The sequence below is a fragment of the Pongo pygmaeus genome, chromosome 3 (assembly GCF_028885625.2).
Source record: "Pongo pygmaeus isolate AG05252 chromosome 3, NHGRI_mPonPyg2-v2.0_pri, whole genome shotgun sequence".
Classification (NCBI taxonomy): Eukaryota; Metazoa; Chordata; class Mammalia; order Primates; family Hominidae; genus Pongo; species Pongo pygmaeus.
In genome coordinates, this window is record NC_072376.2 from 171,296,288 (window position 1) to 171,323,942 (window position 27,655).

Genomic DNA, 27,655 nt, shown 5'->3' on the forward strand with positions numbered 1-27,655 from the left:
GTATGGATAGCTTACATCTGCCCTACATCAGGGCATGTCACTGTCCTGTTTAAAAACCTTTGAATGTTCCCCACTGAATTCAGAATAAACCTGTGTTCTTAATCTGGTTTGTCCCTTACAGTACATCTATCCAGCCAGTGTTTCTATACATGTTTTACCTTTCTTCCTGTATTGTGCATTCATTCACCCAGGATTACACCATACTCCAGACATCTCCCTCAGCCTTGAAGGCCTTTTCCTCAGCCTCCTTGACCATCATTTAATATCATTTGAGATTGTTCCATCCCGTGTGATGTTTTCTTGATTTTCTTCTCTCTAGTTAGAATCTTCCCCTAAACTACCAAAACTTTTTATGCTTCTTCCATTATTGAAACGATCAGAGTCTACTTTGTATTATTTATACAGTCCTCTTTATTCCTGAACTATGATTTCCTGAAGGATAAGGCCCATTATTTTCTATATACACCAGTCCTCCCACCATCACCATCAAACTTTCATATATAGTGTTTCACACATAATTGATGCTTAGTAAATGTTTGTTGACTTCAGTTGTTGGCCTAACTGCACATGCACACACACAGTTTTTACTAAGTATGTCATGTATGGGATTGCAAATCTAGGGAAGCTGGAAAGCTTGAAAATGTAAAGAAGAATCTTTGGGTAAAACATCAAGTTTCCTTTTAAGTTACCTATGCCTTTGATGGCATTCATAGACCTTATCATGGAACTTTGTATTTGATGTACTGCACCAAGTTATTTTAAGTCTGTAGCCCAAAACACCTTGTGATTTATTCAGTTTTATGTTCATATACATAAAATAAATTTGATTACCTTCTCCTTACTTACTGCCACCCACTCCCTTGATCTAACTGACTGGGACTCTTCTTTCTGATTTACCTATTCTTATGACTAGCATTAGTTGCACAGGCTCAAAATCATTGTGTAGGCCTAATTTCTTTTTCATGCTCAGCACCCTGTCACCTATCCATTTGGTAATTAAGGCTTTCTCTTTACTAACATGTTTTCAGATTTTATTTTGTGCCAGAAGTACACTGAGAATTGTGTATGCATTCTCATTTGATTTTCATCACAGCTCTGTGATGAGTGTATATCCCCATTTTTTAGATGAAAACTGTCAAGTCTCAGGGAGTGATTTGTTGGAGGGTTGTACACTTGTTTGAAGTAAAACAATCAAGAGCCTTATCTATAGTGTCCTTTTATTTATTTATTCATTTATTTTTTATTTTTTTTACTTTAAGTTCCAGGATACACGTGCAGGATTGTTACATAGGTACACGTGTACCATGGTGGTTTGCTGCACCTATTGACCCATCCTTTAAGTTCCCTCCCCTTGCCCACCACCCCCCAACAAGCCGTGGTGTGTGTTGTTCCCCTGCCTGTGTCCACATATTCTCACTGTTTAACTCCAACTTATGAGTGAGAACATGCAGTGTTTGGTTTTCTGTTCCCATGTTAGTTTGCTGAGGATGATGGCTTCCAGCCACATACATGTCTCTGCAAAGAACATGACCTCATTCCTCTTTATGGCTGCAAAGTATTCCGTGGTGTATATGTACCACACTTTCTTTATCCAGTCTATCATTGATGGGCATTTGGGTTGGTTTCATGACTTTGCTATTGTAAATAGTGCTGCAATAAGCATACATGTGCATGTGTCTTTATAGTAGAATGATTTATATTCCTTTGGGTATATACCCAGCAACGGGATTCTGGGTCAAATGGTATTTCTGGTTCTAGATCCTTGAGGAATCACCATACTGTCTTCCACAATGGTTGAACTAATTTATATTCCACAAACAGTGTAAAAGCATTCCTATTTCTCCACAGCCTCGCCAGCATCTATTGTTTCTGTTTTTTTAATAATCACCATTCTGACTGGCCTGAGATGGTATCTCATTGTGGTTTTGATTTGCATTTCTCTAATGATCAGTGATGTTGAGCTTTTTTCATGTTTGTTGGTCATGCAGATGTCTTCTTTGGGGAAGTGTCTGTTCATATCCTTTGCCCACTTTTTGATGGAGTTGTTTGTTTTTCTCTTGTAAATTTGTTTAAGTTCCTTGTACATTCTGGATATTAAACCTTTGTCAGACAGACAGATTGCAAAAAATTTATCCCATTCTGTAGGTTTCCTGTTCATTCTGATGATAGTTTCTTTTGCTTTGCAGAAGCTCTTTAGTTTAATTAGATCCCACTTGTCAATTTTGGCTTTTGTTGCAATTGCTTTTGGCATCTTCGTCATGAAGTCTTTGCCCATGCCTATGTCCTGAATGGTATTGCCTAGATTTTCTTCTAGGGTTTTTATGGTTTTGGGTTTTACATTTAAGTCTTTAATCCATCTTGAGTTAATTTTTGTATAAGGTGTGAGGAAGGGGTCTAGTTTCCATTTTCTGCATATGGCTAGCCAGTTTTGCCAACACCATTTATTGAATAGGAGATCCATTCCCCATTGCTTGTTTTTGTCACGTTTGTCAAAGATCAGATGGTTGTAGATGTGTGGTGTTGTTTCTGTGTTCTCTGTTCTGTTCCATTAGTCTACATATCTGTTTTGGTACCAGTACCATGCTGTTTTGGTTACTGTAGCCTTGTAGTATAGTTTGAAGTCAGGTAGTGTGATGCCTCTAGCTTTGTTCTTTTTGGCTTAGGATTGTCTTGGCCATATGGAGTCTTCTTTGATTCCATATGAAATTTAAAGTAGTTTTTTCTAATTCTGTGAAGAATGTCAGTGGTAGTTTGATGGGAATAGCATTGAATCTATAAATTACTTTGGGCAGTATGGGCATTTTCATGATATCAATTCTTCCTATCCATGAGGATGGAATGTTTTTCCATTTGTTTGTGTCCTCTCTTATTTCCTTGAGCAGGGGTTTGCAGTTCTCCTTGAAGGAAGTCCCTCACATCCCTTGTTAGCTGTATTCCCTGGTATCTTATTCTCTTCATAGTGATTGTGAATGGGAGTTTATTCATGATTTGGCTCCCTGCTTGTCTATTGTTGATGTAAAGGAGTGTTTGTGATTTTTGCACATTGATTTTTGTATCCTGAGACTTTGCTGAAGTTGCTTATCAGTTTAAGGATTTTTGAGGCTGAGATGATGGGATTTTCTAACTATAAAGTCATGTCATCTGGAAACAGAGACAATTTGACTTCCTCTCTTCCTATTTGAATACCCTTTATTTCTCTCTCTTGCCTGATTGCCCTGGCCGGAACTTCCAATACTATGTTGAATAGGAGTGATGAGAGAGGGCATCCTTGTCTTGTTCAAAGAAATCCTTCCCAGTTTTCAAAGGGAATGCTTCCAGCTTTTGACCATTCAATATGATATTGGCTGTGGGTTTGTCATAAATAGCTCTTATTATTTTGAGGTATGTTCCATCAATACCTAGTCTATTGAAAGTTTTTAACATGAAAGGATGTTGAATTTTATCAAAGATCTTTTCTGAATCTATTGAGATAATTATGTGGTTTTTGTCTTTGGTTCTGTTTATGTGATGGATGACATATATTGATTTGCATATGTTGAACCAGCCTTGCATTCCAGGGATGAAGCTGACTTGATCATGGTGCATAAGTTTTTTGATGTGCTGCTGGATTCAGTTTGCCAGTATTCAGATTCAGTTTGCCAGTATTCAGATTCAGTTTGCCAGTACTGAGGATTTTCACATCAATATTCATCAGAGATAGTGGCCTGAAGTTTTCTTTTTTCATTGTGTCTCTTCCCAGTTTTAGTATCACAATGATGCTGGCTTCATAAAATGAGTTAGTGAAGAGTCCTTCTGTTTCAATTGTTTGGAGTAGTTTCAGAAATATTGGTACCAGCTCCTCTTTGTACCTCTAGTAGAATTAGACTGTGAATCCGTCTGGTCCTGGGAATTTTTTTTTTTTTTTTTTGGTTGGTAGGCTATTAATTACTGCCTCAATTTCAGAACTTGGTATTGGTTTATTCAGGGATTAAACTTCTTCCTAGTTTAGTCTTGGGAGGGTGTATGAGTCCAGGAATTTATCAATTTCTTCTAGATTTTCTGGTTTATTTGCATAGAGGTGGGGTTTTTTGTTTGTTCTGTTTTGTTTTGAGACGATGTCTCACTCTGTTGCCCAGGCTGGAGTGCAGCGGTGCAATCTCAGCTCACTGCAACCTCTGCCTCCTGGGTTAGATGATTCTCCTGCCTCAGCCTCCTGAGTAGCTGGGATTACAGGCACCTGCAACCACGCCTGGCTAATTTTTGTATTTTTAGTAGCAATGGGGTTTCACCATGTTGGCCAGGCTGGTCTCAAACTCCTGACCTCAAGTAATCCACTCCACTCAGCCCCGCAAAGTGCAGGGATTACAGGTGTGAGCCACTGCACCCAACCTGCATAGAGGTGTTTATAGTATTCTCTGATGGTAGTTTGTATTTCTGTGGGGTCAATGGTGATATCTCCTTTATCATTTTTTATTGTGTCTGTTTGATTCTTCTCTCTTTCTTCTTCATTAGTCTAGCTAGCAGTCTATGTATTTTGTTAATTTTTTCAAAAAAAACAGCTCCTGGATTCATTGATTTTTTGGAGGGTTTTTTTGTGTGTGTGTCTCTATCTCCTTCATTTCTGCTCTGATTGTAGTTATTTCTTGTCTTCTGCTAACTTTTGGATTAGTTTGCTCTTGCCTCTCTTGCTCTTTTAATTGTGATGTTAGGGTGTCAATTGGAGATCTTTCTAGTTTTCTGATGTAGGCATTTAGTACTATAAATTTCCCTCTTAACACTGCTTTAGCTGTGTCCCAGAAATTCTGGTACATTGTCTCTTTGTCCTCATTGGTTTCAAAGAACTTCTTTATTTCTGCCTTAATTTCATTTTTTACCCAGGAGTCATTCAGAAGCAGGTTGTTCAATTTCCATGTAATCGTGTGGTTTTGAGTGAGTTTCTTCATCCTGAGTTCTAATTGATTGCACTGTGGTCTAAGAGACTGTTTATGATTTCACTTCTTTTGCATTTGCTGAGGAGTGTTTTACTTCCAATTATGTGATCAATTTTCAAATAAATGCCATGTGGCACTGAGAAGAATGTATATTCTGTTGATTTAGGGTAGAGAGTTCTGCAGATGTCTATTAGAACCACTTGATCCAGAGCTGAGTTCAAGTCCTGAATATCCCTGTTAATATCCTGTTAATTTTCTGTCTTGTTGATCTGTCTAATATTGACAGTGGGGTGTGAATGTCTCCCACTATTATTGTGTGGGAGTCTAAGTCTCTTTGTAGGTCTCTAAGAACTTGTTTTATGAATCTGGGTGCTCCCGTATTGGGTGCATATATATTTAGAATAGTTAGCTCTTCTTGTTGAATTGTTCCCTTTACCATTATGTAATCCCCTTCTTTGTCTTTTTTGATCTTTTTAGGCTTAAAGTCTGTTTTGTCAGAGACAAGGATTGCAATCCCTGCTGTTTTTTGCTTTCCATTTGCTTGGTAAATTTTCCTCCATCTCTTTATTTTGAGCCTATGTGTGTCTTTGCACGTGAGATGGGTCTCCTGAATACAGCACACTGATAGGTCTTGACTCTATCCAATTTGCTAGTCTGTGTCTTTTATTTGGGGCATTTATCCCATTTACATTTAAGGTTAATATTGTTATATGTGAATTTGATCCTGTCGTCCTGATGCTATCTGGTTATTTTGCACATTTGTTGATGCAGTTGCTTCATAGTGTCATTGGTCTTTATATTTTGGTGTGTTTTTTGCAGTGGCTAGTACCAGTTTTTCTTTTCCATATATAGTGCTTCTTTCAGGAGTTCTTGCAAAGCAGGCCTGGTGGTAATGAAATCCCTCAGCATTTGCTTGTCTGGAAAGGATTTTATTTCTCCTTCACTTTGAAGCTTAGTTTGTCTGGATATGAAATTCTGGATTGAAAATACTTTTCTTTAAGAATGTTGAATATTGGCCCCCAGTCTCTTCTGGCTTGTAGAGTTTCTTCTGAGAGATCCACTGTTACTCTGATGGGCTTCCCTTTGTAGGTGACCTGGCCTTTCTCTTGGCTGCCCTTAACATTTTTTCCTTCATTTCGACCTCAGAGAATCTGATGATTATGTGTTTTGGGGTTGATTTCTCATGGAGTATCTTAGTGGTGTGCTGTGTATTTCCTAAATTTGCATGTTGCCCTGTCTTGCTAGATTAGGGAGGTTCTCCTGGATAATATCCTGAAGTGTGTTTTCCAGCTTGTTTCCATTCTCCCCGTCTCTTTCAGGTACTCCAATCAATCATAGGCTTGGTCTTTTTACGTAGTGTTATATTTCTTAGAGACTTTGTTCATTCTTTTTCATTCTTTTTTCCTCTAATCTTGTCTGCATGCTTTATTTCAGCAAGGTGGTCTTCAAACTCTGCTATCCTTTCTTTTGCTTGTTTGATTTGGCTGCTGATACTTGTGTATGCTTCACGAAGTTCTCATGCAATGTTTTTCAGCTCCATCAGGTAATTTATGTTTCTCTCTAAAGTGGTTATTCTTCTTAGTAGCTCCTCTAACCTTTTATCAAGGTTCTTAGCTTCTTTGCATTGGGTTAGAACATGCTCCTTTATCTCGGCAGATTTTTTTATTATTCGTCTTCTGAAGCCCACTTCTGTCAGTTCATCCAATTCTGCACCCTTGCTGGAGAGGCGCTGTGATCATTTGGAGGGGAAGAGGCACTCTGGCCTTTCGGGTTTTCAGCATTTTTTCGTCAATTCTTTCTCATCTTCATGAGTTTGACTAGTTTCAATCTTTGAGGCTGCTGACCCTTGAATGGGGTTTTTGTGGGGACATTTTTTTGTTGTTGATGCTATTGTTGTTGCTTTCTGTTTGTTTTTCTTTCAGTGGTAAGGTTGTAGCAGGATTTGCCGCAGACAAAACTCCTCAGACACCCAGTTAAAGAAGGAAGTGGTTTATTTGGCTGGGAGCATCGGGCAAGACTCCTGTCTTAAGAGCCGAGCTCCCCTAGTGAGCAATTCCTGTCCCTTTTAAGGGCTCACAACTTTAAGGTGGTCTGTATGAGAGGGTCGTGATCCATTGAGCAAGCAGAGGTATGTGACTGGGGGCTGCATGTACTGGTAATCAGAACGAAATAGAACAGGACAGGGATTTTTATAATGCCTTTCCATACAATGTCTGGAATCTATAGATAACATAACCAGTTAGGCCAGGGATTGATCTTTAACTACCAGGCTTAGGTCAGGCAGGCCCAGGCCTTGTTTCAGTTCTGGTTCCTTGGTTTCTGGTCTGGTTCCTAGGCGCCGGGCTACCTGCCTTTAGTTTCACTTCTCTTTCCTTTCCTGAGTATAAGACAATATAAAACAATATGAGAGGGTCTGCCTCTCTTCTCTCATTTCCTCCCTTTGAGACTCACTTTTTATTAGTGGGAGTTCTCACTCTTATTTTCGCTACTTATGTCTTCCTGTGCAATCGATTGATAGTGATTCATATAGTACATTTGTGCTGAAGCATTTTGGTGAACTAAGGTAGCAATGAAGCTTTTTATCATTTAGGAGTACAGGTAGCAAACAAGGGAGCAGTAAGCAGGTTCTTATTACTATTATAACTTCTATTATAAGAGTTTTAAATCCTCTTAGTGCTGGGAACTAATTTCTAAACATGGCCTCAGGATCAAATCTATGCCACACTTGCATGGGCATATGTGCCTGTTTCGTTATATCTTTAAGTATGTCTTCAACTACTTGCCCTTGATCATCTATGTGTAGACAGCAATTAGTAAGGTTAAATTTTCTGCAAACTTCTCTTTCAGCTTCTAGCAAGTAGTTGACAGTCAATCTATTTTGATAGATAGCATTTCTCATCTGAGTTTCTTGCCGGGCCAGAACAGTCAAGGTTTTACCAGGTTTATTAATGATGATCTTCAAGACAGCTTGCAACCGTATGATTCAGTTGAGCGTGTAAATGGGGATCTGGTATCCTCACGAGCCGTCTTGTGCCTAAGTGGCAGGTCTATAGTATTGTATAATTTTTTCAGGAGGCCATTTATCATCTTTTTAATTATCTATGGCTATGCTTTGCTTTTCACGGGAAGCATAGACAGGGAAGCTTAGGAGTTCCTCTGTTTTTATGGGCATTAGGAAGAAAGATGGTTTAATAGTGTCTATAACACAACTACCTGTCCACCGGTCAGGTAGCTTAGCATAGGCTTTATGTCTGCATATCTAGTATAACCTAGTGGGGGCTGTCCAGTCCCAGAGGGATTCTGGGTGGGCCTAAATGGTCTGCAACTTTAGGAATTTACTAAATGGATTTTTCTTAGTATGTTTTGAACTTTACTAGGTGGCTGTTTTTGTAGTACTATTATACAGTTTTTGCCTAAGGCAGCTGAGTCTTTCTATAGGAAGGGTGAAGGCTTTCTTCACTCTTGCTATACAGTATTGTCTAATGATTGAGGCTTTTAGGTCTTAGAAGTTATCAGGGTGATTTTTTTTGAGCCAGGAATTTATCAGGAACTGGGTCTGTCAGTACTAATTCTCGGGCTTCCTATGGCCATTGATCTATTACAGTTTCTCCACATATATAACATGAAGAAACATTGAGAGACTGAGCTACATGCTTGGCTAATTGCAAAAACAAATTTCTTGTTTTTCCTGGAATTTCTGGTACTGGCACATTCAGTTCATCATAGAAGGTTTGAAATACTGGCTCAGGAGTGTATTTATAAACTTTTCTTCAAACTATAATATTTACTTGAAGATCCAGTACAGCCTTATCAATTTTTAGGGTTACACGTTCCCCTTTATTCCAGCGAGGATTAAGGGGGTTGGTTATTACTAGTTCTAAGGGGTTACACTGATTACTGGTACAGGAAAGGCCACTTTTCTCTTTTTTGAAGGTGGACAGGATTTTTTTTTCATTTTTTATTTCAGTAGCCTAAATGACACAAGACCAGTATCTACATTTATTTTTACACAGTCTTAATTTATGATAAATGTACTTATTTTCTGTCATATAGCCTCTTTCTTAATTAGAACTACATCTTATTTTTAACTTATTATTATTAATGACAGCACAGGCATCAAATTTTAAGGTGACTTGTTTGGGCACCTCTTTTTTTTCTGTTTTGGCTAACACTTTACTTGTATCATTTGTGAGCCTCCACCAGTCTTCAGTTTTTAATCTTATTTTTAAAACTGTGGTCATGGGAGGCTCAGATGAGTCATAACACACATCAGGTTGGTCATTTCCTGGGCTACATACCTTGTATAGAATAACATTATACAAATAAGTTTTTTTAGAGTTCTAGTACACTTATAATAACTGTAAAATAATAAGACCGTAGCAACCTTTCGTACTACCTCAGTGACTTGATGTATACACTAGGAACAGCCTTCGGTCTGAGGAAGGTCAGTTGAAGTCCTTACTGTACAAGTCCAAATTTTAAGGAAAATGAGTCCTGCGATGAGTTTCCTCATGCTTCGGCCGTGCGTGGACCAGTCAGCTTCTGGGTGTGACTGGAGCAGGGCTTGTCTTCTTCAGAGTCACTTTGCAGGGGTTGGCAAAGCTGCTCTCATCTACGTAGAGCTCCCAGTCTACTGATGTTTAAGGGTGGTCTTGGAGGTTGGGCGTACTAGAATAAACTGAGTCTAATACCTCTACACAGTTATGTTCAACTGGGCTCTCTAATACCGGGAGCAAGGTGGCAGGGTTTAGGGTGTTGTAAACTTCAATGGTTATGCAGGGATTTTCACAGAGCAAGCTCTGATATCCAGTTAGTCTAGCATTCGTTGGCTAATAATGTCCTTTGGTATTTATTAAAGTCACCACAGCATGGGGGGACTTTATGTTTAGGTTTTGCCTAAGAGTTAGCTTATCTGCTTCTTGTGCTAACAGGGCCATTGCTGCTAGGGCCCTTAGACATGGGGGCCAATTTTTGGAAACTCCGTCTAGTTGTTTTTTTTAGAGATAGGCCACTGGCCTTGGCCAGGGCCCTACAGTCTGGGTTAAAACTCCAACTGCCATTTTTTTTTTTTTTTCTGACACGTAGGGTGTAAAGGGTTTTGTCAGCTCAGTTAGCCCCAGGGCTGGGGCCGACATGAGTTTTTCTTTTAACTCATGAAAAGCTTGTTGCTGTTGGTTGTAATAGATGTAGTTTATCTAATCTACATTTTTATTAACTGTCACCCACTAAAATATTGACTTAAATCCTGTAGGTATTTGATTTTATGCTTTAAATTGATCTGGTATTCCTTGTGGGGCTCCAATTTCATCTAAATAGATGTGAGAGTTGAAAGACCTATAAGGGGCTTCTCTCGCTTTATGATGTCTTATTTTTTTCTCCTTCTGGCTGATGAAATGCCAGGGTGAAAGGGATAGCCAAATAGACTAAAGCACAAGTGCCACTCTAGTTATTCAGCAGAGTGCCCAGTAAAGGTCCACCTCAATACCACCACACATACGCTCGGGGATGAACAAGGGCTGACTGATTGATAAGCTCTTGAAAATTCTTAAGCTCATCACATCCTTTCAGGTCTCTAAGGAATGCTAAGTTTCCTCCCTGTTGTGAGAGACACAAAGTGAATTTAGTGTTGGGAGACGGAAGCTGGATGGCCCTCGGGGGCTGACCCACAGGGTGCGGGACTTCGGGATATAGCAGAGAGAGCTTGGCATGACTTATTACTCCAGGCTATAGAATCCTGGAAAAGAGCTACCATGCAGCCTATGCCTGGTCGACTGGAGGACCACCTTAGTGGAGTGGGGGACAATCTGGGCCTCTGGCCTGCCATGTGCACAAGCATAACAATTGCTTTTGTTTAACGTGCAGATGGAATATTTGATCCATTTTAACCAGGCATTTGCATCTTGGTATCCTGTCTTAATTGCTAAAGTTTGTTTTAAGTCTTTAACTTCTATGATCCTCTAGTAAAATGAATGTATGATTTTTATACCAGATAAGCTAAATTTTACCTTTATATTAGTGTGTTATTAATGTTAAACTTAATTTTAATAAAATCTTGTAGACATATTTATCCAATTTTTAATGTTTGAGCATAAGGTAAGATTTTATAGACTCTTTTTAACCTTTTATAATTTTTGCTAAAGAGCAGGTTGGTGCTTTAAGAAAAGCCTGCTATGCTTTTATTTTAATGTCCAGTTTACAGGAAAACTGGTTGATACCTCTTTAACTTTAGCCAATGTTTACACACAGAATTTTCTTTCTAATTAACATTTTAAAACTTGATTAAACCTTTAAAACAAAATGTACATATTTTTAACTTTTTAATGTAGGTAAAAATTTATATTTTTATGCCTCATAATTCTTTTATCAAAAGTATATTTTATTTTCTTTATACACCTTGCACATAAACTGGTTTTTTTTTTTTTTTTTTTTTTTTTTTTTTAGTTTTACATTCAGGAGGCCTAGTTACTTTTAAATTATACAACATTTCTTGCATAAATTCCTTTTTATAACATTTTTCTCTTTCACAACTTTCGCAGACAATTCTTTGACATGCTTTAACTTTCTGACTTATTAAAAATATTTTTTTCTGTAAACAACCAGTTAATTTATTTCAGGGCAAGAATTTGCCATATAATACTCTTTTTACATAAATTCCGCTCCCCCTTTTTTTCTTTTCTTTTTCTTTTTTTTTTGAAGATGATAACTGTTCTTTTCTAAAGTGAACTTCTTTTATGTCTGTGGGCTAGGCTGTCTGAGGCCACAAGAATAGAAGTTAGTATAATACATGTTACACTGTTAACTTTTAGCAAACTTTACTTTTCTTGAAAACCTTGTTAAGTTTGGGATTTTAATTATCCTTTGCTATTAATAAGACCTTGTTTTGTCCAAATTAATTTAGAATTGGTATAGATGACTTTTTTTTTTTCCTAACGGAATAGCCTCATACCTTAAGATTTTTGAGTTAGTAAGCTACTTTTTTACTTTTTTGATTTAGAATAGTTCTGAACTGAACTAGTGAGGTATGCTCACAATGAGGTTTCTTCTAAAAGTTATTATTTTTTTTTTTTTTCTGTTAACAAAGCAGTTGCCGCTACAGACTGAATACATTTGGGCCATCCACGGGTTACTAGGTTAAGGATTTTTGGTAGGAAGCCCTCAGTGCTTTCAGGATATGCCCTTGTTTAAACCGACAATGAAGTGGTATTGGAGCATTATAGGGTTACAGAGAATACTTTCAATTATCAATTACAGGTTTTAAATTTACTTTGGCTTTTAAAGGAATAAGGTACACTTTTTTTTTTCTTAACTACTTGTATATATCTCTCTTTCTCTCTTTCTTTATCTCTTTGACTTTGTCTCTCTCTCTTTGACTTTCCTTTTGCCTCTGTCTCTTCCTCTCTCTCTTCTCGCTTATTCTGCAGTTCTCTCAACCACTGTGGAGAGCTCTAAAACCAGCTGTAACCAAGCGTCTATGTACAGAAACTGGTCTGGGTGCCCTGGCTTTACATCTTACCTTGGGCTATACCTTTGAAACAAGAGATCTGTCCAGGCTTCCTTGTGATGGCCAGCCTACATTTAATGCTGGCCAGTCTACTTTACACAAAGTTTTAAGTTTTCCTGGTGTCATAGTACTCCATAGTCTCCTTTAAATCCTTTCTTGAAATTTTTCAATGTATTTCCTAGTAGAGTGGGCTTATTTGTGCCTGACCTATGCTTCTTCGAGGCAAAACACCACTCTCACACCACACGCACACCACAAAACAAAGAACGGGTAAAAAGGGCACACACACACTTTTGCAGTTTACACCAGACCAAAATCAAAACCAAAATCAGAGTACCCAGAAATCCAAGCCAGGTCAAAACCAAAACCAAAGTATCAAGCAATCCAAGTCAAGCCAAAAAGAAAAACCAAACTGCCAGTACAGGCACACCGTGGGTAATCAGACCATGCTTCCACTCAAATGGGGTAGGCAAGTTCCCAAGACCAGTCCTGTTAAGCAATCAAACCAAGTCAAAACCAAAACCAAAATCAGAGTGCCGATAAAGGCACGCCATGGGTGATCAGGCCACACTTCCACTCAAATGGAGTGGGCAAGTTCCCAAGACTGGTGCTATCAAGCAATTCAAACCAAGTCAAAACCAAAACCAAAACTAAACCAAAGTGCCGATAAAGACACACCGTGGGTGATCAGGCCACACTTCCACTCAAATGGATGGAGTAGGCAAGTTCCAAAGACTAGTCTTACCAAGTTTCAGATGTCTGGACTCCAAGTACCAGTTCCTTCCCGGTATTCAGCCACTGCGCTGATCCTCCACGGGGGCCTGCCACACACTGCTCTGGTGAGGCGTCCCACCGGGGCAAATGCCTACCCGGGAGCACTCTCAGGATCTGTGTCGCTTGGGCTGGTCGGAGTCCCTCGCAGGGATGTTCCACAGGGCAGGCTTAAGCCACCTAAGGAGCTGCATCAACCATCTGCCAATCATCTCGCTTCCCGGTCAGGGAACCAAGAAATATAGCAGGATGAGACGCAGACAAACTCCTCAGACACTGAGTTAAAGAAGGAAGTGATTTATTCGGCCAGGAGCATCGGGCAAGACCCCTGTCTTAAGAGCTGAGCTCCCCGAGTGAGCAATTCCTGTCCCTTTTAAGGGCTCACAACTCTAAGGGGGTCCGCGTGAGAGGGTCGTGATCGATTGAGCAAGCAGGGGGTATGTGACTGGGGGCTGCATGCACCGGTAATCAGAACCAAACAGAACAGGACAGGAATTTTTACAGAGCCTTTCTGTACAATGTCTGGAATCTATAGATAACATAACGGGTTAGGCCAGGGGTCGATCTCTAACTACCAGGCTTAGGTCAGGCAGGCCCAGGCCTGGTTTCAGGTCTGGTTCCTTGGTTTCGGGTCTGGTTCCTAGGCGCTGGGCTACCTGCCTTTAGTTTTGCTTCTCTTTCCTTTTCTGAGTATAAAACAATATGAGAAGGTCTGTCTCTCTTCTCTCAAGGTCACTCTTCTGTAGGGCTGCTGTGGTTTGCTGGGAGTACACTTCAGGCCCTATTCATCTGGTTCGCTCCGCTTAGAGATGTCACTCAAGGAGGCTGAAGAACAGCAAAGATGGGTGCCTTCTCCTTCATCTGGGATCTCTGGCCCCAAGGGGCACCAACCTGATGCCAGTAGGATCATTCCTGTATAGGGTGTCTGACAACCCCTGTCAGAGGATCTCACCCAGTTGGGTGGCATGGGGAACAGGACCCATTTAAGGAAGCACTTTGACTGTCCCTTTTGGAGGGGCTGAGCTTCGCTGGGGGGAAACCCACTCATCTAGTCTATCCAGATTCCTCAGAACTACTGGAGGAAAGGCTAACTGCTGGTCTGCAGAGACTATGGCCAACCCTCCCCCTAAGGAAGGCCCAGGGAGGCTCAGGTTCTGTCCCTGAGCCTCAGGCTAGAGTTGTTGGAGTTCCTGCAGGGAGGCCCCGCCCAGTGAGAAAGGATGGGTCAGGGTCAGGCCCGAAGAGGTGCTCTTGCCACAGTCTGCCACAGCCAGTGTGTTGGGCTTTGGGGAACACTTCTTGGGGACCAAGCTCTCCAGCCTCCCTGGCTCCAGCAATGGAAAAGCATGGCCTGGAGCTATAGAGCTGGATGCTACCCTTCCCTCACCCAGGCAGCTTAGCGTGTTGGATAGTAATGAGCCCCAGTGCGGGCTGCTGCCCCTTCCCCAAGGAGCTCAGACGGCTTAGGCAGCAGGCAGCTACAGCTGGGGTACTGGTCACCCCTCCCTTCGGGAGCTCAGCAGGCTGAGGCAGATTCCAGCAGAGAGGCTGTTGAGAATCTGCATGGCTCTAGTGTTGGGACCCTAGGCCCCAGTGGCGTAGGTTTGCAAGTGGGATCTTCCAATCTGTAGGTTGCAAGTTCTGTGGAAAAAGCATGGTTTCCCCAGCTGGGTAGCATGCTCACTCACCAATTCCCTTGGCTGTGGGGTAGGGGCCCTGCAGCCCTGTGTGGCTCTCAGGTGGGCCACTAGACCACACTGCTTTTCCTTCCTGACCGTTATTACGTCAGCCACCTAGTCAGTTCTGATGAGAGAATCTGGATACCTTGGTTGCCAGTGAAGGATTCACACACTAATTATCATTCTTTTTGATGTGAGCTTCTGATTGCTGCTGTTGCTAGTTGGCCATCTTGGTCCCACCCATCCTATCTGTAGCTTTCAAGTATTTTCTAACATATCATTCTGTATTGTTTATTAGAAAAACACACAGGTCTATACAGAGTAGAGGATTTTCGTTGTATAATTTTGAGAACAAAATGCCAATTGATGTCTAATATTAACCTTACAAATATATATATATGCACACACAGAAATACACACATATTTACACAAATATATGTGTGTAAATATATATATAATATATATAAAACACACACATATGTAACTCATTTAAATTTGCTCATATAATTAGGCTTTATGCATTCAATTTTACTACATGTTAAATATCTTGAGGACCCTGAAGGAGATATAAGATGTGGTTTCCACTGTAGGGCTGGAAAGGTGTGATAACTTTCTTCCCTATCATAAGGGTCATGGCTGACACTCCTGTAATAAAAGACAGGTTGACAAGACAAAAACATAACAAATTTAATCAAAGTTCTGCATGACATGGGAACCTGAAGACCCAAAGACCCAGGGAAAAAACATCTGTTTTTCTGCTTAGATTTGAAGATTTGACAGCCATGTAGAAATGTAATTACACAAAGGGTATGATCTAATGGTAATAGACTGAGGGGAGAAACATAGCAAAACCCACCTGTTCGGATTCTTCTTGGTCTCTTTGTATAGTATTTCTTCTTCCTTGATATACAGCAGGACCCCTCTGGAATGAGGGTCTTATGATCTAGACAAGGCAGGTCAGAGAATTTCTTTATAGCCAGCTCCTACACAGAACGTGGAGGGTTGGGGGTTGTTGGAGTAATTGATCTAGGTTTCATGGCTGGCTTTGAGGAAGAGAGATTCTAGTGTCCATGACTCGTCTTGGAGAAGAGGAATTCTAATTTCTGTGGCCTGCTTTGTGGGAGAAAGGTGAGTGGAAGCCATCAAGGCGTAAGGAAGTCAGAGAGAGACTTTCCTTCTGAGGCTGCTTCTAAGGCCTTCCAATCTCCTATAGTTCAAAGTACTCAGCACACCGAAGTGCCATAATTTGGGGTATCATTTTCTGACCCCAACATTGGCTTCTATTGAATTAGAAAGTCTTTAGAGAAAAAAAGATTACATTGTGGCAAATGGTCTAGATTGTGTGGTAACTATTCTTAGTTACACTATTCTTAGTGTTAGTTACAGTATTCTTAGTGTTGTGGGGATTCAAAGAGGAAGATTCAGTGAGGACTGGCCCAAGGGGAAGCTTTTTTTTTAAACCACATTCAACACTTCAACTCTTCTTTAGGACAAAGAGTATGTAGGGTGTCCAGCTAGGGAAGAAAGAGAAGCAAGTGCAAGTCATTGTGAAAAATTGGGGAGGGGGGTTGGTAGAGAGCTTGGAGCAGGGAGTGGTCAGGCATAGAAGCCAGTACAAGGATTTATGTTGAGATAGGTTGGGTGGAACATAATGCAGAGAGCCATAAAAATCAAAAAGGAAAGTTAAATCTCATATGGAAAGGAATATGAAACTATTCATGTTTTAAAGCAAGTAAGACATTGAACAAGGAAACCTAACTAGAGCATTTTAATTTTTACACAAAAGATAGCATATGATAGACACTCTTCTGTACCTAGCTACCTACCCTATTTCAGTTTCATATATGCTTTGAAAGCTTCTTATTTTGTTTGAAATGTTGAACCATGCAAATGTATTTTTAAAGTATTTCAAAAGAGATGTTAAAAGTATCCCAACGTTGTTCATTTTCTCAAGTTAATTTAATCTTTTGACACATTTTAACAAATTTGCATGGCTTAAAAGCCAAGAGTAAGTGAGGCATTTGTTGCAAAGATACAGGACATCAATAGTGTATTATGAGAGAGATGTTAAAGGGAAAAATGTCACTAGACTTAAATGTATGTTTTTATCTCTTAAACTGTATCCTGGAGATCTTTCCATATCAGAGCATAGAGATCATCATTATTCCATTTTTACAGCTGCATAGTATTCCATTGCATGACCATGTAGGCCACCTCACCTGAGTTTGAGTGTACCTGTGTGAATGGGCCTCTGGCAGGATTGGTAAGGTCAGGAGGGGACACACCGGTGGCCTCAGTAGATCACCCCAGATTCTCCTCTGTGTGAGTTATACAGTTCTGCACTTCTATCAGCAGTGTCTAAGAGTATCTGTCCCCTAGCGTTTGTCCAACTGAGGATGTTCAGCTTTTGAAGTTAGTCAATATAATAGCTAAGAAATATTATTTCAATGTAGTTTTCATTTGTGTTTCTTTTACAATGTGATTTCAAAGTTAAGGGAAAGATCTGATGTGGAAGGAAAGCTTTTGAGTTTAGCCTTTAGCCTGTTGTAATTAAGGAAAACGAGAAACATCTAAGAGAATAGGAGTTCTGGCAAAACGGCAGGACCACTGAAGGGGCAATTTGAAAGTAATCATCATATCATTAGGATCTGATTATTTAAGGTGTGTGTTTTTTTTCTTAAAAATCAAGCAGCTTGATATAAACCAGTATTATGATAAATATCACTAAAATTTATTTTCCTTACAGTGCTTTCATATTTTTGTTCATCAAAAGTGAAATACCAAATAACACGTGTTCCATGGATACCACTCCATTAATAACAGAGCATGTGAGTATAGTATGAGAGACAACTTGATTTGAAACATAAAATTAAGATAAATGGAAAATACATAAATTTTAAACACAGATGAAAAAGTGGTGTTTGCTCATCACTCCTGGCTATGTAAAATATCTTAGCTTATTTATTATGGCTAGGTGTACGTAGCAATCAATCAATATTTCCGCAGTTGAGCTTCTCAGCAAGCACATGGGTTTATTTATTTTGATTAACAGATCTCTACTAGGTGATATATATATAACCCCATGTTTTGTAATGATTTAAAGATACCTACAATAGAGGAACCCTAAATACTGTAGAGGAATGTGAAAATAACTTTAGAAAGGTGGAGGAAGGAGGTTTTGAAGTTGGTCCAGGGGAGAATAGACCATAGGAGGCCAAGAAAGGTAAGTGAAGTCGTATGAGAATAGGAACTGGTATCCCATTCCACCCGAAGTGAAAAACAGAAAATATCATAGGAGTCACTGTTTTGACCTTGAAGAATCTAAATCAGTCTGGAATAGTAAATCTGAGTGAAATAGGAGCAACTTTTAAAAGGGACCTGATAAAGCACAAGTGTCAGTAGCTACATATACAAAAGTGACTTCAGGGCAAAGCCTCATTGCCATGAACCCAGGCCCTAATCCTTCTCATCTCAAGAAATCTCTCCTGTCTGCCCTAGGCCAGTGCTATCCAGCTGCCCTCTGAATCCAGCGCTTCTCACCCCCAGTGGGGTATTGCCCCTTGGCAGGGTGCTTATCTACCCCTTACTTCAAAATTAATCTTTTCTCCTTTACTTCTTCCCCTATCAAAACTTTTATCAACTAAAACCTTAGTTAAATTGACACTAAAGTTGAATAGTAATTAGCTTAAGTGTAAAGAGAAGAGGCTTATTAATCCACAGGCATCTCTAATCAGGGAAGTGTTTCAGGGAGAAGGGAGGAGTTGGCTTTGGGAAAGAGTTCCTTGCCTGCTTCAGGGATCCAGATGCCTCCTGCCCAACCATCCTCCAAAACAATGGAACAAAATAATAAAATAAATGCAGCTTGGTAAAAGATACACAGCAGGCTAACTACCTGAGATTTTTCTAGGCAATAAGTTTAAAGATCCATAAACAGCATGATTGATGGGTATGCAACCATGCATCATGAGCTCCTTATGGTGAAAGAAACCGTTATTGCCAAAGGAAAACTTGACTTAGCACATGACAAGGAATTCAAATCCACTTTCTTGTCTCTTACAAAAACAATAGGATTATAACATCAAGAACACTTCAGTTGGCCAGGCGTGGTGGCTCATGCCCGTAATCCCAGCACTGTGGGAGGTCAAGGTGGGCAGATCACCTGAGGTCAGGAGTTTAAGACCAGCCTGTCCAACATGGTGAAACTCTATCTTTACTAAAAATACAAAAAAAAAAAAAAATGAGCTGAGTATGGTGGCACACACCTGTAATCCCAGCTACTTGGGAGGCTGAGGCAGGAGAATTACTTGAACCTGGGAGGAGGAGGTTGCAGTGAGTCAAGATCACACCACTGCACTCCAGCCTGGGCAACAAGAACGAAACTCCATTTCAAAAAAAAAAAAAAACACTTCAGCTAAGAGACAGTATTATAATATACCCCCCTTATCCACAGGGGATATGTTCCAAGACACCCAAGGAATGCCTGAAACCACAGATAGTACCAAACCTATATATAGTATGTCTTTGTATCTGATCACTAAGACAGCTACTAAGTGACTCGGGGGCAGGCAGTGTATACAATATGGATAGGCTGGACATAGGGATCATTCACATTCCAGGTGAGATGGAGAAGGATGATGCAGGGTTTCATCACACTATTCAGAACAGTGTGCAACTGAAAACTTATGAATTATTCATTTCCAGAATTTTTCATTTAATATCTTTGGACTACTGTTGACAGTGGGTAACTGAAACCACAGAAAGTGAAACTACAGATAAGGGAGGGATACTGTAATTCCATAGTAGAAATATGAATTTGCTCATAATTTTTCCTGACTTAGAATATCAGCCTAATATTGAAACATGGCTTAGAATGTTTTATTAACTAATTTAGTAAAAAAAATCAGTATAAGAAATGCTCATTGATCTTAAGCATTCCATAGGAGGAGAGTCTAATTTCCTTACAGATTATACAGACCATTAAAATATGCAAATGAAACACGAGATAATAAGTTTTATTAGTTTTTATGGGTGTATCACAATAGCCACATATTAAATGTGAGAATTTGAAATGGAGGACTTGCCAACTGCCAAGTCATCCTAAATGAAAGAGGAAACAATTAGAAACAGTTGAGTTTAGAGATATCAGAATGCATAGGTGACATGTTTATTATATTTTAAAGCATGTTTGAAAGAGAAGAGGAAAGCACTAGAAATATTGTCACCAGTGTGATTATCAATTGAATGCTCTTTTTGTTTTAATTTGGGCCAATGTTTTCAATAGGTGATCAACACAACCCAAGACCCCTGTTCCTGGGTGGATAAACTTTCTACAGTACACCACCGCATAGTGTAAGGAGAGGTTACTTCTTTGCTCTATTACTCTGTTTTATATTTGGTTAAAGCGGGGATTACCAGCATGAAGTAATGTTCATCTGAGTTCAAGAAGAAAATAGTAATGCAAACTTTGACTTCTATCTCCATGCGGCGAGGTTTTTTTGTCCCCTGCTGAATTCTAGGTACAGATGCCCTTGAGCTCAACTGCTTTGAGTAATTACTAAATCATTGCATTTATCTCCAAATGATAAGTAGATAATAAAAGCAACCTAATTTTGCATGACTTGTGTAGCTAAAGTAAAAGAGGTAGTATTGTGACCAACCTGCCCTCAGCAGTCACAGTCAGATTAGGCAATAAACTTGTCTAGCACTGCACCACCCAGGATGCCCACCCTGCGCTAGGAATCCCCACACTCCTGTGTTTAGACAGTTATATAATTCCAGACATTCATTGTCAAATATAGTGGAACATTCTGTGCCCGTGTGGGTCCTACTCCCTCTATCTCCGTAAGAACTCAGAGAGTTGGGCTCAACATCAGCCCCTCTACTTCAGGGTGTTTTTTGTTGTTGTTGTTCTGTTTTGTTTTTTGGACTTCCAAATAAATATGAAAATACATACTAGTATATAGCTTGCATTTTACATTTGATGGCTGCTTTAAACTTCATGTGCTGACACCTTTTGACTCAAGAATATAAAGCCTTCTTTTTGATAGTGTGTATACTATCTTTATGGGGGAAAGAGCAGCACCTGACACATAGTAGATATTCAATAAATATTTGAATAATTTGAATGAATGAAAGAATAACAAACAACCTTTGGAAGAAATAAATATGTTGCTGGTTTTGCATCAGAATAAAACCAATCTTTCAAACAAAAAATTTTTTCAAATTTTTTTTCACAAAGCCTCCCCTTCATTAAGATGTTTGTTAAGAAAAATATTGTTAGTTGTCTTGTAATTAGCTAGGCCTAGTCTATTAGTCTTGTCTGAGTTTGGGACGCTCCACAGCTATGAAGTCCAGACCTCATGTGACACAGGGATTTCCAGGATGAGTAGAACATGTTGCCAAGGTGGTCTTGTGAGTTTCTACAGGCTCATGTTACTTATAGTACTATTTAAATTGACTAAGTTAGTTTTTAAGCTTTGGAGGGAATTGTTTTTGCCTAAAACTGTTTTCTGTTTGGCGAGTTTTTTTGTGTGATTTTTTTGTTTTTTTTAGAGACAAGGTCTCATTCTGTCGCCTGGGCTGGAGTGCAGTGGCAAAGTCCTGGGATTATAGGCGAAAGCCACCACGCCTGGCCTGTTTTCTGTTTTCTGTCATTGTCCTTTGTGTTAACTTCAAGGAACTGTTCCAAAATATGAATCACCTCCCCCTACAATCATTGGAAATGCTTGCTTCATGCAGATATGGCCCAAGTCTGAGGAGTCCGCCTGACTCCAGTGCTGAAAATGAAACATTTTATTTTTATAAAAAGGAATGTTTTGTCTGAAATACCCAGATTATTTAATTAAATCAGCACTTCCTCTTGACTATGGCATTGTCAACTAAGGCATAGGCACGTTCATGGATTTCAACAGTTGTTTTCAACAAACATGCATTTAGTACTTAGTCTGTCCTAGTTCTGGGCTGGATAGCATGGCCTGTTAAAATTTTTAAAAAAGCATAAAGCATGGTGTCAGTATATAGATATCTCAATTTAATTAGAATGCCAAGTTTATTTATGTAGACTGTACAATATAACTGTAGCAATATTCTCATCTGTGTAATGACAACTTATAATTATAATCCATTTTAATTTCTATAAATCATGTACTTCTAAAATTAGACACTGGTGGACTGAAACTGTCCTCCTAGTCCTGATGCCACTTTAATACTGCAGGGTATTTCTGTGACTTCCGCCAGTCACAGAGCTTGAGATAAATGGATGCTTTTTGCTTGTTTGTGATTTGCCTTTTGAAGCATGTTTATGATTCCATTTGTGCATTTGTCACAAATACTGCTTTGGGCCAAGATTAATAGTGATTTATTTGTTTTGTAAGGGGCTGCAGTCTTGCAGTGATATCTGGAGTACTCTATGGATCTACATTTGTGCCAATCATCTATATCAAGGACCACAGCAAAAGAAATGATAGTATATATGCAGGGGCAAGCCAATATGGTGAGAATAAAAAGTTATCTTACTTTATTAATATCTATTTTTATGAATATAAAAAGAATTGTGATAATAGTAAATATTGATGAATCGATTCAATCTTTCTTTGTCCCTGTAAGTGGCGAATTAGAAAGGCATTGAACACCAAAAATAATAAAGGATTGAGTATTTTCATATGATCTTTAACATACAAATGCAACCAAATTTAGTCAGGACTCTTTTCAACTACTTGGATCTCAACACATGGTTTCTGACTTTCCAGTAAGATTTGGAAATTATTTTCCAGTTAGATGATCTCCGGGAAAATATGTATACTTCTGCTCTTTTAAAAAGGCTAAAGTGTAGTACATAGTACTTTAAAATCAGGTAAAGGTTAATGTATAGCCTACTTGATCAGAGGATATTATTTTTCAAGCACAGAGTCATGCACTGGAAGGCCCAATGTAATGTTTCCTGTTAATATCTCAGTTTCCATTGATAGAATTAATCTCCCAGGAGTAAACTTAATACTATATGCAATAGCCTTGTACAGGTTCAAAAGGAGATGAAAGAGTGTTTACTTTGGGGATCTACTAATTATGTTGAAGCATGGCTTACACCCATGAAATGATAAGATAATAAGATCATTCATAAAATAAAGTTCTAAATCAGATGGCATAGAAAATTAATGTGACCTCTGTTCAGATAAAGGAGAATTTGGAGGGCAAAAGTCGTGAGGGAAAGATTGTTAAAGAAGTTGAGATTTGAACTCAACTTTAACAGAATGGATAGACTGAGTAGATGCCATAATTTCCATCTTCCTTTTTATAGTTAGCTCCATGTATATTACTCAAACCTTTTACTGACTTCTGTCTTTCTTTTGTTAAAATTTTATACAAATACTTTTTTGCATTTTTACAAAAAGATAAAAATTAATAAAAATAGAATAACATAGAATAAATTAAAACAAGGTCTCACTAAAGAAAGAAAAACAAGAGTGGGTATATAAAAGGAACCAGAAACGAATCTAAAAACTTTATACTACATTTGTATATTTGCTAGAAAGGAGGCATAAATTTGGCTCTTAGAGTCCTTGTAGGCACAAGGGAAATCAGATCAGTTTCATGATTCAATGAGCACAAGATAAAAACAACTAATTGTTCAGGAGCACAGATGTTCTTGGTACAGGGACATAATAAACAGTGTCCTTACCAATCTCTACACAAAGAGAACAATGGCTTCTTAGGGATCTTGCTTGTGACAACTCTGAATGTAATGTGATGGGAACACTTTATCCCAGTTTATTCAAAAATAATTAGGGGGGATTATTTTTTATTTCATTTATTTAACAACACATATGTAGTATGTGCTCTGTCCTAAGTATTTTACAAATATTCAGTTAATTCTCATAGCAACTAATACCCTTTCTTTGTTTTACAATTGAGAAAATTAAGACAGAGACATGAGATGATTTGTCCAAGTCCCAAAGTTAGTGAGTATTGAAATGAGGATTTGCACCCAGGTGGTCCATACTTTTAATCACTATATTTTGCTTTCTTTTGTGGTGGTCCATATACAGATGTATTGCCCTTACATGATCCAGAAATAGGATTTAAGACTTAGAGCAACAGACAAACTCTCTGTCAAACTTTTCTTCCTAAACATGGCCACTCATCTTTGTCAAAATTTTAGGGGACAGAAACATTGAGTCCAACACGGCTTTCCCAGCCAAGAACCTGTAGTGCACCCATCTGTGTGGCCACAGTCCCATCTGCTTAAACAGTCAGTGGAGTTGGGATTTTTCTGAGACTGGGCCACCATCATGTGATATTAACTCCCCCATGTACTTAGTTTTATAATCAACAATTGAATAAAGCCCTCTCTGGATTAACTTCCTGAACAGCCCTCTGTACAGCTGTCATCTGCAACAGAGATGCTGGTCTCCAGATTGATCAATGGATCCTATAAAATTAGCACCTCCAATTTTTTTCATTCACATTCTCACTGTGGTCAACCTGAGGATTTGCTATAATTGCTATTGTCATTAGTAAAATTAGGCCTGAATGCCTATTTTTAAAAGGGAGGTATTAACATCATAGTTACATAATTCATTGTTTCTTATTTAGCTTTATCAGATGATCATAAAAACTAGCCTTTAGTTTTGATTATAGTAACTAATTTACTACTTAATGTATCTAGATTTTAAATATATTAATTAAAATTCTATATGAACAGCATGTAGAAAACTAGGATGATTAAATATAATTAATGGGTTTTTTTTTTTTTTTGAGACAGAGTCTCACTCTGTTGCCCAGGCTGGAGTGCAGTGGCATGATCTCTGCTCACTGCAAGCTCCGCCTCCCGGATTCACACCATTCTCCTGCCTCAGCCTCCCAAGTAGCTGGGACTACAGGCGCCCGCCACCACACCTGGCTAATTTTTTGTATTTTTAGTAAAGGCAGGGTTTCACCGTGTTAGCCAGGACAGTCTCGATCTCCTGACCTTGTGATCCACCCACCTTGGCCTCCCAAAGTGCTAGGATTACAGGTGTGAGCCACCGCGCTCTGCCTAATTAATGGTTTATTTGCCTTTAAGGTTAATTCTGGTGAGTTTATTTTCAGAAATCTAAATATATCTGGAATGATTAAAATGGTGTTTGAGAGTTTTTAATCTCTATTTTCAGATTTAGACTATGTTTTTGCGCACTTCAGTGGCATCTTTCTTACAAGTACTGTCTACTTTCTGGCCTACTGCATAGCCATGAAAAACAGTCCTAAACTATATCCTGAAGCAGTCCTACCAGGTAAGAATATGTACTACAGATCTTCTTACTATATGAAAGTGTCATCTACAACTCATTTAACTTGAATAAGTTTCTTCTGGAAACAAAGCCATCCTCTGTGTTGTATATGTGGGGTGTGTGTGTGTGTGTGTGTGTGTGTGCATGTTCATTCCCCCTAATTACTTTTGCCCAGTTCACCACCAAATATGAAGTACTTTAAATCCTTGAAACTGAATATGAAATGTTGGCCATTATTATAGAACCTAAAACTTAAACAATAAATCTATTAAGATATTTTCCTGTGCCAAACATCTTCTGTATTGATCATCATTCTTTACTATTTCTTTTTCACTATCTAAAGGTTCATATATCAACAAATAGGAATATGCAGTAACTTGGGTAAACAGTTTCTACAAAATGTAAGAAGAGATCGTGATGACTTCAAAAAAGACATATGTTAAACATACATGCTTTTGGACTTAATTCATTAGGCATTGATCTTTTTTAAAAATCTCATTTAAGAGTTTATTATAATTCAATTTGGAATGTAGGTCCACAAGTAAAATTTTTTAAAGGCAAAAATAAAGCATAAGTCAGAGACTTGTTCTGAATGCCTAACAGATTTATGCTAAAGAATGCCACCATGTAGAAAATGCTAGAATACTTTACTGAATGCCTAGCTAAAGTACTGTGAAAGTTTTAGCTGGTATTTTTACTTAAATACTACAGGTTTTTTTTTTTCTTAGCCGTAGCATCACTCTGATCCACTTTATTAATATCTATGGTTTACGGAAAATGGTATTTGCAGAGAATGTTCGGGTTCAGCATGTCCCCTAGTCCCCTTTTCATCACCCAGTCTCTACCTGTTTTACTACTATGGGTACTTTAATGCTGATAATGTGAAAGCATTGGTCACTCTACCCATAGCAGACAAGAGTAGAGAAATTACTTGGTTCTAAAATAACAATAAAACACAGCTCAAAATTCTATATTGGCCAACAACATTGATCGGAATGCATTTATATGTGCACTTTGATATTCCTGTTGTAGCTCAGTGTGAGTTCTTCAGGAGGGGAACATGGTCTGCAAATGTGTGTTGTCTTTGTATTTCAGGATTCCTGTCAGGAGTACTTTGGGCTATAGCTACCTGCTGTTGGTTCATAGCAAATCACTCTCTGAGTGCTGTGGTCAGTTTTCCAATAATCACTGCTGTAAGTAGCTGAACTGTTTTTCCAAATTTTCATTTTATAAATGTAAACCCAATTTTTCTGAAGCACTGTTAGGGCATCGCTAAAGACTGTCATAGAGTTTGATTTTTTAGGAGTGCAATTAATGGATTCAGATAGATAAACTGACCCTCTTGAATCTTCATGTGCTTGATTGCTAAGGAACATTTCTCACCTCATTTTAGCAGGGCTGTCACTCCTTAATCTTTAATATCCTTTCAGTTTTTGGTTTGATTGGTTTAACGTAATTTTAGCAACATTGTAATTTGCTATTGATAACTATTATTCTCTCCTTATGTAAAAGTTTATAAATATGGGACCTCTTAAAGGGAACATTGAAAAACAAATAAACAATATCCTTCACAAAACTTTTATAGTAGACAGAGAGTTGGTTTTTCTACCATTGTTTCTTGTTTTGAGTTAGAATAAAGACTGAGGACAAAGTGAAAGCCTAATTCAAAGGAAATAAACCACTGAAGTAGGTGAGTGTGGGCAGAGGATCAGTGAAAGTGGTCACTGTGGCTTTTGGCGACCTGCCCATCACAGAGATTATTCTTGAAAAACTGTAATGGAAGCAGAGCCTTCTCACTCACCAGGTGTAACTTTCTTACCTTGTGTGCTTGGTGCCTGTTATCTGGGAAGGACAGGTATTTGGAGTTGGTGAGGGAGTAGGTCCCTATTGCTACCAGGCCCTTGCTTGGTTTTATTTTAGTCACTTTATCCAAGGACAACCTTATCTACACACAGAAAAGATTTAGTCCCTACCCTCAACAATGTTACATTCTTCATTATTTCATTTTTTTGGTAGGGCTAGATTTTTTAAACTTTTTTAAACTTAAAATGTCAAACGAACCTATCACCTAGTTTCAACAATTATGAATATGGTCAATCAATTTTATCAGAATACATTTTAAATATCCCAGCAGTGCTGTTCTTCTCAGGTATACATATTCCCATAGTTATATATCCAGTGGTAACTAGACTGAGTTCCTTGAAAGTAGTATCCACTTTGTTTATTAGCAAATAACATTCCATTAAAAAGCCAAAAAAAAGAAAGAAAGAAAAAAGTCATCTAGCAGGAGCTGTTACCTCTGCTCCATGTCTTCCTTGATAATTCTAAACTGAATCTGCTTAATCTCAAGATAGGAGCGAGTTCACTTTGTTTTCAAAGGCTGATTTACACCTAACTTACATTAGTTTACAAAAGGAAAATATACAATCCAAATTACCAAAACTGTTGTATCTCCTATGAAGATGTCCTTCCTATTTGGCTCTCCTTGGCCTGAATCAAACAGTCAGTACATACTTTGACCTATGCTTG

The 27,655-nt window shown here is 38.6% G+C and overlaps 1 protein-coding gene across 10 annotated transcripts in view; it reads left to right on the plus strand.

Annotated features, from left to right (window-relative positions):
• Positions 1 to 27,655, plus strand: part of TMEM144 (transmembrane protein 144) — a 76,621-nt gene that overhangs the window by 21,489 nt on the left and 27,477 nt on the right. For all 10 annotated transcript variants that reach the window (XR_010126161.1, XR_010126162.1, XM_063664241.1 and 7 more), the window contains 5 exons: positions 17,608 to 17,689; positions 20,143 to 20,210; positions 22,235 to 22,353; positions 25,010 to 25,129; positions 26,222 to 26,319. Coding sequence is in view for 8 of the 10 variants with exons in the window: in XM_063664241.1 (XP_063520311.1) it covers positions 17,608 to 17,689; positions 20,143 to 20,210; positions 22,235 to 22,353; positions 25,010 to 25,129; positions 26,222 to 26,319 (487 nt within the window). In the remaining 2 variants the exon portion in view is untranslated. The remainder of the gene's footprint in view (positions 1 to 17,607; positions 17,690 to 20,142; positions 20,211 to 22,234; positions 22,354 to 25,009; positions 25,130 to 26,221; positions 26,320 to 27,655) is intronic.